Raw genomic sequence first — 13,534 nt, forward strand, 5'->3', positions numbered from 1 at the left:
TGTGATAGTCTGTATACTCCACAGAAGAAAATTCCTATTAACACTAGTTCAAAGCATGCATTACAAATCTGCGCTTTTTTAATGTTCCAAACTTTCATCCAGGTAAAGTGAGAATGGGATGTCCTTCCTTACTCATCTGCAAATACTCCTGCACAAACAACAGCTACAGAACATCTCAGAACAACAAAAATATATCAATCTTTCTAATTAAAGTATTTAAAAATTTCCATAGGTTATTAAAGAATTTCTATAGGCTCAAGCTTTTGTTGAGCTGAATTACTCCAACTTGACTCACTAAAACGAACAAAATGCTCTCTGGCATACGCAGGAAGGCAGCAAAGTCAACTCTGGAAAAGTGGGTGGAATCCAGTGAAACTCAAATTATTTCAGCTGATCAGGAATTAGTTCAGTAGGAAGTCCAGCTCCCTGAGCCTACAAAAACCAGCACAAGGATTCAAAGAGGATGATAAAGACTAAGAAAAGGGCGAGAATCTTATGCCTTCAAAGAAAGAGGATGGCTACAAGGGGGAAGCAGCTTCCAATTTCTTCCACCACCCTTCCTCTCCATCCCTAGCAAACAGTAGTCATTATTGGTTAATGTTGCACTGTCCTTGGGAGAAACGAGGTTGATTCACCTTTGCATCTACTAATTTTCTTCTTTAAAAAAATCCCATAGAAGATATTCCAAAACACATATCAGCCTTACATAGTGTGCACTTTTACAAAATCAAGCCTTTAATAAATACCTGAATCAAAACTGTAATATTTGGGTGTTTTAACACTGCAGGTTGTTCAAAGGATATTGAATCAGTGGAACTTTACCCTGCAGTAGAGAAACAGCATAAAGTTTCATTGTAAATCGATTATGGATATCTTATCTCAGTTTACCATCTACCTGCTCAATGATTCTTCAGGAAGATTACTTTCTTTTGCATACTTTTTTTTTTTTAAGCTTAAAATTAACCAAAATTTGTATTCTTCTTCCCGCATCCCATTTTGTACCTATTCTTATCACCAGATAAACATAGTAACAACATAACTTACTGATGCGATGGTACATCTTACTTCAAAAGTACAATTTAAGTCAGGTGAGCCTTCAGGCAGGCCAAATAATGAATCCTATCACAGAATCAGCTGAAGACACACAAAACCCATTAAGTGGAAAAACTTGTTAAGAAGTGAGTGCACAAGAAGGAGGTTTTGTAAATTTAACCCTTTTATGGTGGGATAATCAGATTTTTAAGTACAATACAGCCACACTTAAAAAAAAACCAAACCAGTCAAAATTCTAAAATCAAAAGGTATCCCCCCCCCCCCCCCAAGTGTAAATATTTTTCTGTGGCTTTTGGCCAAATCAGTGAAAAGGGAAAATTCTAGAAGACAACAGGACAATTATTTTAAAACAAAAAACACAACAAACATTCAATTTTCTCCCCCAAAATAACTGAAAGATTTGTGGAACTAAAAGCAGTGTTCAGGGTTTGGGATTTTTTTCTTTACATTAGAAGGTATCACAACAGAAGTGTGTTACATTTCGGAGGCACATACACAAACAGTGGTATACAGGCCCTTAAAGCTGTTTGTCCCCTATGCATCAATGCCCTGCCAGTTGGCAAGCCTGAGCCAGGAAGCTGTCAATTCCAATCAAGTTTAGGCGATGCAGTCCTATTAAAGAAGTCTTGCTGGTTAAGGGGCGTCCACTGTTTCCAAAGCATGGGAAAAAAAAAAAAAAAAGAAAAAAAAAAGAAAAAAAAAGGGCTCTGCTTTCCTTAGATTTGAGCTGGCAACTTTCACTGACTAGAGTTTTCAAGGAGCTATGAATGAGCTTAACAAAGGAGTTCTGTGGCTAGTTTCTGGCTGAAATCCATGTCAACAGTTTTTAAGGTCACAGGTCACACTAACTAACATTTATTCCCAGCAGACCCTGCTCTAAACACAAGCTGTAAGTAGTACAAATTTGGAATTTTTCTGTAATCCCTTGAGATATTCCTGATCCTTCCACATGTTTCTGCTCAATTAAAAACAATTCTCACTTTGCACCACAAGAGAGGCCCCGGCTCAGAAATCTTATTCTATCCTAAGAATAAATGGACAAAGACTGCAATCAAAGGAAAGGAAAGGGGGGAGGAGAGGAACTCACAACAAATCACACCAAAAACCTCAAATAACTCCATACAGAATCACATTCAGTTAGTTACATTTTCTGCCATCTGTCACAAACTATTATAGATTCATTTCTTTTTATCTTAGAAAAAGAGTGGTGCAGAGCTTAGCTATTTTGGCCGAGAGGGATTTCCACACAAATGTTTCTGCATTTCACTTCAGAAGAATGATTTTCATTTTGGGTACAAAAGCTGAATACCCACTGAAAACTTCAAATTAAGTAAAATTGAAATCAGAGTTGCACATGGTCATAGCACCTTCTTAAATCAGTAACTTTGCCCAGTAAGTTTGTGAACCAAAGCAAAACTACGCAAAGTTTTATCTTTTTTTTTTTAATTTTAACAAAACTTAGAGAAAGGCAAAAATCTTTGACTTATATTATTACTGCTCCTTCAAGCAGTTAGAAATAGGTGCGACAGCTCACAGTTTAACAGATAAAACAGAAATTCTACTAGTTAATAATAAAAAAAAATGCAAGGTACCTATTACATGGTTACAGGAATGACAGAGTGCTTGTCCACCAAGTCTAATTACTTCAACTGACTAAGTACGCATAAATCTTGGGGCCTTCAGGGCAATACAGCCTGTCCAGCACCACACACTTCTCCAGTGTTGTCAAAGCAGTAACTACCATCATCTCATTCATGTACTAATGATCACGTTCTCTTCTCAGAAAGTTTCTACTGTTATTGCTGCTACCCGTTTCGATAGGAAGGGAAAAAACAGCATATAGGCAGCCTCTGAGGGATAAATGTTTGTGTATGGTCTGGCAGCATTTACCTAACATCTCCTAAAGCTGTTCTTATAATAGCTGGAAAAAAGAAATTTTGCAAATCCTATACAGCATCTAATTGACCAAAACCACATTTGTGGAGAAACTGCTGTTAACAAGGCAACATATTTATCTGCATAGATGGACAAATACACTGACTTCTGATCGCCATAGCTTCTATGAGTTTGACTTCCACTGAAACGGAGAACTAACGGACATTCTGTCCAGCTTTATAACTTAAGAAACAGTAAATCATCATATTTTACAAGCTTAGTGACATCCTGGAAAATATATTTAAATACAATCAATGAAGAATCATATAAAAAACAATTTATAGATTTTAATACTCTATCATACACCAGTAATCCAGACTAGATTAAGAATGTAGTGTTTTACACAACCTGCTAAGTTTCTTCAAAAATGTTAAGAACAGTTTTATTAGGATTGCTATATTGTACTGTAGAAGTGCTGGTGGTTTGGGGGAGAGTTTTGTAGGTTTTTGTTTTTTAAACACATTTTTATTTCAGAGTGGTTTTCATTCAATTTTTCACATGACTGGCCTCAGAATCTTAACTCAAAAATAAGGGACTACGAAGCAAACTAAGTAACAGCAAGAAGTTTACTTCAAAACCATTCTGCCAAGTGGTTTTGAAGAGCACAATTATTATTACTTGACCATATACCTACTTAATACAAAAGTTCAGTTAAATTGATACAAAAACATTATTTCTCAGTTAAACTACTAAACTGATTTTTTAAACTCAAATACACATTGCCATAAGAGAAGTACGTGTTTAATACTAGAGTTAACTTGGTGAACATACCTGTGATTTTTTTATCTATATGAAAAAAAAATAGAGCTATTCAGGTCGCCATTTTATTATGTTATGTAGCCTGAAATCATTACACTGACTTACACATTTAAACCAGTTCATACATTTAAATAAGTTAGCATACATTCAACATTGCCATTATTTTTTATTTAAAAGCAGTGTGTTTCATAAACATATAACTTATTTTAAAGTTCAAATAGTCAGAAAATAAAATAAACAGACATTTGAAGAAATGACTGGATCCTATCTGTTTATAACCTGAAGAATTTTTCAACCATCAGTAACTGGGTCCTTACATTGAATTCTGGAAATATTTCAGAAGATAAAAGATAAAAGATAAAAATATTTTAAAAAATTAAACTTGTTAGTTTTGCTATATAAACATTCTGCAATAAGGGTATCAAACAAAGTATTCAGACTGAGTTAACAACATTTTTTACATTCCTAAAGCAGAACTTTTTCTTCCTTCATGATTGCACAGAAAGACAAAGTTGTCAGGAGTCTGAGATTCTACAACACAAAAGTCAGGACAAAAACCCCAGCTACAATGAAAACTGATATGCACTTTTAAATAATGTCTTCATACAAGAACTTGATATCTTTCTATGAAGGGACAAAAAAAAAAAAAAAAGAAATTTCATGTTTCAATGTCTCTGTAGAATTTAGAATTTTGTATGTTCAGCAGTCTCTTCATAGCTTTATATACCCTATCTTCATTTTCTTCACCCATCTTCAGACCATTAGAAACAGTACGAGTGGAAGTATCATGTTTATAGTAATTTCAGCTATGAGGTTTTTAACTCTGTCCCCCTATGAGCAGACCGCATAGGAAAGTGTTTGTCAACTTAAGCTTTGAGAAACCAGATTGTAAAATAAAACACTCTACTCCCTTCAGTACACTTACTGATACTAACACAAACTGGTTTACGCATTACTTTCCCATCAAAAGAATGTTGAAATCCATCAATGCCTGTGCCTCTTAAGAGTCCTAGATCACAGGAGTTAGCCAAAGAGGCAAATACAGCTGAGCCACTGAACAACAGTGTTCATAATGTAACCAACAAACCAGCTTCTGGAGAATTTAGTACAGCTAGAGTTGCTAGAAATTTGAAAAGATGAATAAACTAGTAAGGAGATCTAACATTAAAACAATGAGGAAATGAAAATTAAGAGCCTCAGCATGCAAAATTCTTCAGAATCAGAAAGCATCTATATGCTTTAAGAATATACGAAAGCAGAAAGATAAATTTATAGTTATTTTTTATCACTGAGATCATATCAGTAGATCAATGTTTACATCATCTTTCAGTACACTGCAATTAGCAGGAAATAGCAATCAAGAACAAATTCTGAACCCCTTTGACACCTTCCAGACTCTTTTGCCCTAATGAAAGAACATTACCTCTCTACATACACAGAAGCTTAGAAAAGATGAGAAACAAAAGTATACAAATTCAAGAACAAAACTAGGGGACATGCCTGATTAAGGAGTTGAAGAGGATGCCTCAGAAGAGTGAGCAACAACGGTTTGGGAATGTCTCCACACCTTTTTTTTGTTTTGTTTTGTTTTTTAAATGAAAGACTACAGGTCTTCACTAAATTCAGAACTATCTATATTGTTCACCCTCAAAAGCCCATGCCAAATCTGATGTGAAGTTAGATTAAACCAAACCTCTAGAAACAAAAAAAAATTCAGCTTCTTAATGCAAATCCAATAGGATTTATTTCATTTCAGCCAAAATCCTAAAGTCCTTAAATGAAGTCTTAGAAAGAAAAAATCTTTGGGCATGGAAATTTTTCTAGGATATTAAAAATACCAAATTAGAACTCAGAATTTGATGACTTGGACATTAGCTCTCAACTTACTATGCATTCATCATTTGGAAAAGAAAAACATTTAAAAACATATTTTAAGTTTTGTAACATATCGCATTGAAAAAGCTAGTCCAGAATTCCAAGCTACCCAGGAGGTTTTGACGTGTGGTACGTGAGCTTGTGGGGGTTTTGTAATTCACTTCACTGCTTAGAACCTCAAAAAACCCCACCAGACCATCTGTGACACTTGTTTTGTGCTTTTGTCCGCCCTCTGCTGTCTGAAATGCAGAAAGTAGTCATCTCTGCTACAGAGCGCTCTACAACTTAGTGTTACATACAACATTTGATCATTTTACTTTCATGATTAGCTAGAAATCAAGTGAAGAAAAAAGGAAACAGAATAAGAGAGACAGACTCAGCGGTTCTACATTAAAAGAAAAATCACAGAACACCTAGAAAATGCAGTTTTGAAACTTCATCAAAGATTTCCATAAATCTGTGTGATGCTAACCACAGCAGGAATAAAACCATGAAAACTATCTTGAAAGCAGATTTCTAAACAGTACTGGTTAAAATAGCCAAAAGAGTTACTCTGTAGAATGGAACTGCCTTTGTGCCGGCCACAGGAGATACATCCACGTGGACAACTTTACTGCTATTGAACTCCAAGAAGTGCCTTACTGTACTTTGCAACCACATGAAAAAGTCTCTGGGTCACTTTAAAACTCAAAATCCAGACCTTGACTTCTGGCCTTCTGAGTACTGTCTCAGCTTTAAACTTTGCTTCCAGACCTCTGCAGAAATTTTTTAAAGCGCCGACTGAGTGAAAAGAATTTCCTTTTTCTCCTGTTCCTCTTGAATAACAAATCTAAACACGTGATGATTTTCCACCTCCAAAACATTTTACCATGGCCAGACTCATAAAATCTCTGACTGGTAAACAAGTGAATATCATCTCTAATAATAAGCAATATCACTTAATTCTTATAGTATCGCTGAGCATAGCAAGGAATACTTGAAGCTTGCTGCCATCGAACCTGTAATTTAAAAATAAACAAACAAACATTCTTTTCATCCCCATTTGCTTTTTCCTATCATTCTCACATTCTTCAGCATGTTTTTACCCATCCATTTACCATGCAGCATCCTTTAATTCATAAAGGACACTGAGAAGATTCACATCAGCAATGGGTGCTGCAGTCCTGGAAACAGAGCAAGTGAATCTGTGTAATGCTGATTTACATTCTTTATTATCCTCTAAAACTTACATTCACTTGCATTAATGATGAACTTTCATTTTCTCCTTAGTTCACAGGTGAAAGAAGCAATAGGAATGAGGCTAAGAGTCCCAATTCATCCACTGCTGTAACTGCACTGGAACTCTTTTTTTTTTTTTTTTTTTTTTTTTTTTTTTGGTTATGAGTTGAAGCAGAAGGCATTTAACTACAACATAACTCCTCCATTTCTTCTTGGCATTCACTCAACATAAGGGAGCTGACAGCAAAGAACTCTTATCCAGGAGAGATCAAGAAAGGACTCATACTACTCCTCATTCAGATTTTCATTTTAAACTGTGCTTCCCCTTTAAGTTGTCATTAATCAGGAAAAGTTACCTTATGTAACCAGACACTTCCCACATGAGAGTGAATCAGCACCCCAACTATACAAGGTAGCAGCTACGGGGAAACAGCTAGGGAAATACCTTCCTGTCTTCAGTATACGGTCCACATTGCTAGATTGCCATAGCTAATCATAGTTGAAATGTCTACTAGAGAAAAGAAAAAATGAAGGAAGATACTGAGAAAACACCTGTCACCCTGCCTCCCACACAATTAATTAGTAATTTGGGTAGATTTCACAATAATTTCTCCGAATTCTTCACCAGTCTAGTGCCAGCACAAATGGCACAGACATTCATTTTAAATACGTACATCAATCCAAAATCTATTCCATGGCATTGCTGTATGCAACCCAACGAAATGAGAATTGTCCTTGTACTTGATAGCTGCTCTTATATTTTGCAAGATTATCCCTGAAATTCTCCAGAGGGGTCATATTCAATAACATATATACAGAAGGTCCCATTCTGTTACGTGCAACACAGAGTACTTGTAGGACGAAGACAAGTTCTTCTTGGTTTTACACTGCATTCTCTCACGTGAAAAGCAAACCAGAGATGACTGAGACAGATATCTACAATCACTCATAGAGGAAATTGTCCTCATTTGTGATTGCTTGAGCAATTGTTCAGTCACCTAGCTGGCTAGTCATACAGTTAACTCTGAGCTATCTTTACCTGGGCCATTGCTCCGAAACTTCCAATTTCTCATGAACATGCAAAAAGCAGAAAGCAGAAGACAAATCATTCTTAAATTTGTTTAAAACAAGACAGACTGGATGCCATGTGGAAATCTTCAATCCATAGAAGTTCTTAATGGAACTAATATACTGGTAATATTAAAACTGACTGACTTGCATCATTTCTTGCAGCAAATGTAAATAGAAAATTACAGACCATAACATGTCTGTGGGAAGCCATCAAAAACTACTCTGATAGAGCCTCTTTGCCCTTTTTATGTGAAACGCATTGTTCCCAACTTCCACTAACAGTTTTTATTATGACAAACTTCACAAAACCCTCAATGGGACAGAGTAAAGCTCATATATACAAACTTTTAGGATGTGGAGAGCATCAGTGACATTCTCTCAGTTACCAACAGATGCTTTGTTAATAAAACTTGCATATACAAATGTCCACAAAATGTCTTAACAAGATCAGTTGTGACAGCTAAAGATAACAGCTGCCATCATGCTATGTCATATCAAATTACTGCAAAGAGACATTTTTTTTTTTCCCACATTGTTAACTCAAGAACATTGACTACAAACAAATATAGTTATCTACAGAGGAACTCAAAGTGCAAGATATTTTGCATCACTTCTGCAGAAGAGCAGTGACTTTGAGGACCAGATAGGAAAATAATTTTGAACAGCTGGAAATTATAATTGCAGTGTAACACAGCAAAGTCAAACACTGCTTCCTAGAGTCAGCCAAAAGCCAAACCACAGACCTACCTTAAGATACAGAAGCAGCTCTTGGCCCCAGAAGATAAGCGACAGAATCCAAACCTCTGTTTGCTGTCAATGTCTGTAAGCACAAATGTAAAGTTCTGCCCAACTTGGTTAACTGCATGGCTGAAAATAAAGAGAGTAAGAGGAAAAAATTAATGCTAAGCTAACTCTGTGTCAAAAGTATCTAGTCTAAGTCATTGAACCTGTAACATTTCCTATTTCAGCAGAGTTTTTTGGGGAAATTAACTTTGAGATTATACACCCTCTAGAAACTTAAATATGCTAGTTGCTTGGTGAGGGAGGAGTATTTTGGGGGGGTTTTTTCCCATTTTTTAAGTGTGGGAGGATACTAAAAACGTGTTTATCTTTAAATGAAAATGGTTATGACTATCAACCATCTTCCAGGCAGTACACACTGTACAAACGAAACCCATGTTCTCTCATCTAACCCAAAATATTTATTACTCTTCATTTGAGAATTGGTTTACTCCAAGAGCAAGACAATGTTTAATGACATGCTAAGCTTCCTCAACACTTGCATATTGACTTGTAGAAGCTTTATTATCCATCTTTTGCCAATTTTACCAATTTTGCATGTCTGCCAGATAAATCATTCCAAAATGTTCAGCAACTGGAATCATGCCAGGTGACTCTCCTTTATTCTAGCAGCTAGGCAATCAGTTAAAAGAAAGACTAGCATAGTGTGCAAAGGAAGAAAAGATAAACTAGAATGAAAAGTGCACTGTGCTAAAGCCAGCCATGACTATAAAAATAATTTTGTAGGACTTTTATATGATTTTTCAAAATTAAGAGTCATTTGCATCATCTGTAAGATCTTAACGGCTCTTCAAGAATAGCACAAGTGAACTAGTAACATTCTTAGATGTTGGCTCCCACTCACACCACAGTGGAAAGTATCACTATAGGAAAATTTGCCCAAATTGGAAAAACACAGTTTTGGAAAACGAAACAAAACAGAAACGCACAACCAACAACAACCACCACCACCGAAACAAAAAACCAAAAACACAACACAAAAAACAAGAACCAAACCACCCAAACAAACAATCAAACTCCAAAACCTGAGCATTTAAAAATTCATGTCTTTAAAAATACTATAATTCACATCTGTATTTTACCACTAATAGGTGATGCTCGAAATAGTAAAATAAGATCAAAATAAGATGCTTTACATTTAAAGCACGGCACTTTCTGAATGCTATTTATTAACAAAATGAAAGACATTCTTGAGATATTACCACATTTGTCTGAAGTTAATCAAATGCTTACGTACAGGGATGGTAGGTTGCATATAAACCAAGCCCAATTCACCTCCCAGTTTGTAGAGATGTAGTTTTACTGTTTAACAGAAATTTTGACACTTAGTGGTGAAGCTGGGCCTAATGTAATTAGAGTACTTTCCATCCAATTTCACATCTATTTGAGACCTCATAATGATATGAGATTACACTAATTTCAGGTTATGTTCTAGTTTATTTTAGGTTTACTGAGAACTCAGAAAACTGACTAGCATTTACATGTGCATCTTTACAAGTCAGTCCTACCAACAGAAACAGCAAAACCCATTAAATTCAAGGCCATTTAACTAACAGTCACAAGCCTTAAAAGCGAGCAAATATTCTCTTCTATGATGCCATATACAATGCAATAAACAACTTATGTGGGAGATTATACACTCAGTGCCCAGAGGAAAAAAAAGAAAAATAGACTTTCAGAAATAAAAGCTGGATCCAGATCGGAAAGATGTCACTGTCCAGCATAGAAAGAAGAATCCTTCAGTGGATTCCAAACAGGGAAGGAAAAACATGCAGTGATGAAGACAAAAAAGTGCTCCAAATTCACAGATGAACAAAAAGACAGATATTTAAAAGCATTTCAATAGTCTGAGAATTAGGCAGCGTAAGTACTATCATCCTTCCAAAATCTAAATGTCAACAGAGCAACCATTTCCATAAACCATACTGAGCTGCTAGGGGATACCAAAAAATCCCTTACTGGCATTGTGTTTTATCTGTAAAGCTTCGATGTAATGTTACTATGGTGATTTTAGTATTTTGGTTTTAAAAGGGGATTATATGCTTAATTTTAACAAGGTTGAGAGCAGAGCATGTGTGAGAAATAGCATTCTAGCTGACAATTAAAATTACGGAAGAGGGGAAAAAAACCATGCTTCATTTCCAGCAGGAAGAAGCTTGTTTATTAAACAATTGTGACAAGTTGGTAGGTTCCTCCAAAGTAAACCTAAAGATTCTCGCATTTATATGATCTGCAGAAACTAAATATGTCTGATAGGTCTTGCTCAAGTTTCAGTTGTCAGCTCTTCACATGGAAGGATAAACTTCCCAACCTAAAAAGTGCTTTTCCTAAGATCTTAATATCAATACTTCAGATTCATAGCTCTATTTTCAAATGGGAAGAAGGTCTATTTAGAGCCTAACAGGATGGAAGCACCATAAATCTCATCTCTAAATGGGCAGATAGAAGTTAGGGTTGGAGGGGAGAGAGGAAGAGTGATTTCTTAAAAATCCCCCATCACTAGCTATACCTGACTAACACAAATTAATCCTGATATGAAATTTGACTGAGGTGGAGTTCTTCACTCCTGCAGTTGCAGAATAGCCTCTGCCTTGATCCTGCAACCATAAGAGTAGAAAACTCAAGGTCCACTGCCTAAAGGAAGGGGCAACTAGTCCCTGCTGATTTTTTGACCACTGGCAACAATATATATAAAAAGAATCAATCTAAAAAGAATTAAGAGTCTGTGTCAATGAGTGCCAAAACCTTCAGCACAGAGAACAATCAGATATGCAGATGATCTTGATTTGCGTCAAAATCTTGGTGTCCCATCATCATTTGAATTTGTGATCTGGCAGAGGCAACAGTACATCTTCAGCTTTTGTCACCTGCTTTATAAAACATGCAGCCTTAGAAGAGACACAGATGTAGGCGAAGACTTAAATCCTTTCTCAGCACTTGTTAAAGAACTACCAGTGTTTAACATATAAAGTCAGAAGAGCAAGACTCAACTCAAGTACCATCGAGCAAATGGTACCATCTACCATCAAGAAGTTTCCACTGAAAGCCTGGCACAATACTGCACATAACACAGAACGCAGTTACGTAAATTAAATTTCCCCAAGTAAAAGTCCTCACAAACAGGGTGTAAATTGGGGACATGACTCTAGCAGGACCTGAAAACCTAAGTTCTATGACTGATAATGCTACTTCGGGCTCTGAGCTGGTGAACAGAAAAGTAGCGTCTAGTGACTACGCATTTCTGATCATTTGTATCAGTATCTCTTCACTGTAATTCATACTGATCGTTTTTCCACAGATCCTGAAGAGACATCCTACACAGAGTATTATTCCAACAGAAGGTATTATCCCATGTTCCTAAGTTATTTGAACAATGAGCCAGTATCTCTGTTATATTAAGAATAACAATTTTAAAACCTCTCAACCTTGCAGAGAGATTCTAATACTAAAATTGTCACGGCTAACAACAAGGCAACCTAGTTAACAGGGAATAGTACCTAAATATTTGGAAGGCCTTTACTGAAACCACTTCAGCATTTCTCTCTCTTTTTGTTCAGAATGAACAAAACAATATCTATTAAAAAAACCACCCTGAAGACTAAGAGTTACAGTAACTGGAGATCTGATCCAACATGCCACTTTTCAGGCACATACAGAGGGATAAAATCCCACTAGAGAGTGCTAGTCAACTCTGTAAGACAATGTAAGGACCTTTCTGACATATAACTGAAGACAGTATTTCTTCTAGAAGCATTTTCTTTTCATCTCAAAGTAGAAAAAGTGTTTACTGAGAAGACTGAGGAGAATATTAAAGCATTATCTGAAGTAATTTCATTATGGGGCTACCTGCTCATTACTTTAAATAACTTTATTTTACATGCAATATAAAAAATGTATAAATAAATACTCAGTAGTTGGTTAACAGTAAATACGGAAAGAAAAGACCAACTAGTGCAAATTTGTCACTTGCTGAGTTCTAGAAATAGCCTCTAAGAACAGGTTCAATTGGTTCTAAACTTGCAAGTCGCTAAAAGATGAAGAACATTTTGCACTTAAGATGCACTGTATTTTTCTCTTTATCAGGGTCACATTAAATTCATTTGCATTCAGTGATATAAGACTGTTTACCTTCTTGCTGTAACTGGCAGGTTAATTCCCACATACAGTTCAAAGCTAAGTCAAATTTACATCACAGAGGACTACAACAAGTATTTATTTATATATATACACCTATATACACACCTATACATGCGCGTGCACACACGTGTGTGTGTATTTTTACATCAAGAAGAGAAGTAGCACACACATCTTTCAGCTGCCACATCCTTAACTTGGGACATCCTCTACCTTCTGGAGTATTGAAAGTCCATTCTTAATTTTAAATTAAGTATGCTGTGGGTTACAATCTCTCCTTTATGTTCAAAATGATTGGCTTACAGTCTTTTCAGTGACAGTCTGTGATATTCAGTCAAACAAGCAAATCCAGAAATAGGAATCACTTTTCATTATGTTCTCATTTGCACCCCATTAGGGTTTTCAGTGTTCTTATCCTTCAAAATGTTATATTGCTGGGGAAAAACAAAAAACAACAAAACAAACCAACCCCCTAGGTACAATAAACCTACACATAGTAAGCATAGATATTTCTAGTAGAAAAACATACATAAGAAAAATATATATAAAGTACTTCCCTGCTCCCTCCCCTCAGGAAAGGAAAAAGGTGATCAGCAAAAAGTGATTCCAAATTACAAGAAGTATTTGTGGCTTTTAAAGGTCATCTGAGTCAACAAGCACTGGTTAAGTAGCTCATGTTGACAGCCCA

General features: G+C 35.9%; 1 protein-coding gene across 1 annotated transcript in view; it reads right to left on the minus strand.

Annotated features, from left to right (window-relative positions):
- The window catches only part of DENND1A (DENN domain containing 1A), a 216,570-nt gene that overhangs the window by 143,905 nt on the left and 59,131 nt on the right, over positions 1-13,534 (minus strand). Inside the window, 1 exon segment of the mRNA XM_050907872.1 lies at positions 8,659-8,778. Within this exon segment, the coding sequence (XP_050763829.1) occupies positions 8,659-8,778 (120 nt within the window).

Source organism: Gymnogyps californianus, chromosome 18 (genome assembly GCF_018139145.2).
Source record: "Gymnogyps californianus isolate 813 chromosome 18, ASM1813914v2, whole genome shotgun sequence".
Classification (NCBI taxonomy): domain Eukaryota; kingdom Metazoa; phylum Chordata; class Aves; order Accipitriformes; family Cathartidae; genus Gymnogyps; species Gymnogyps californianus.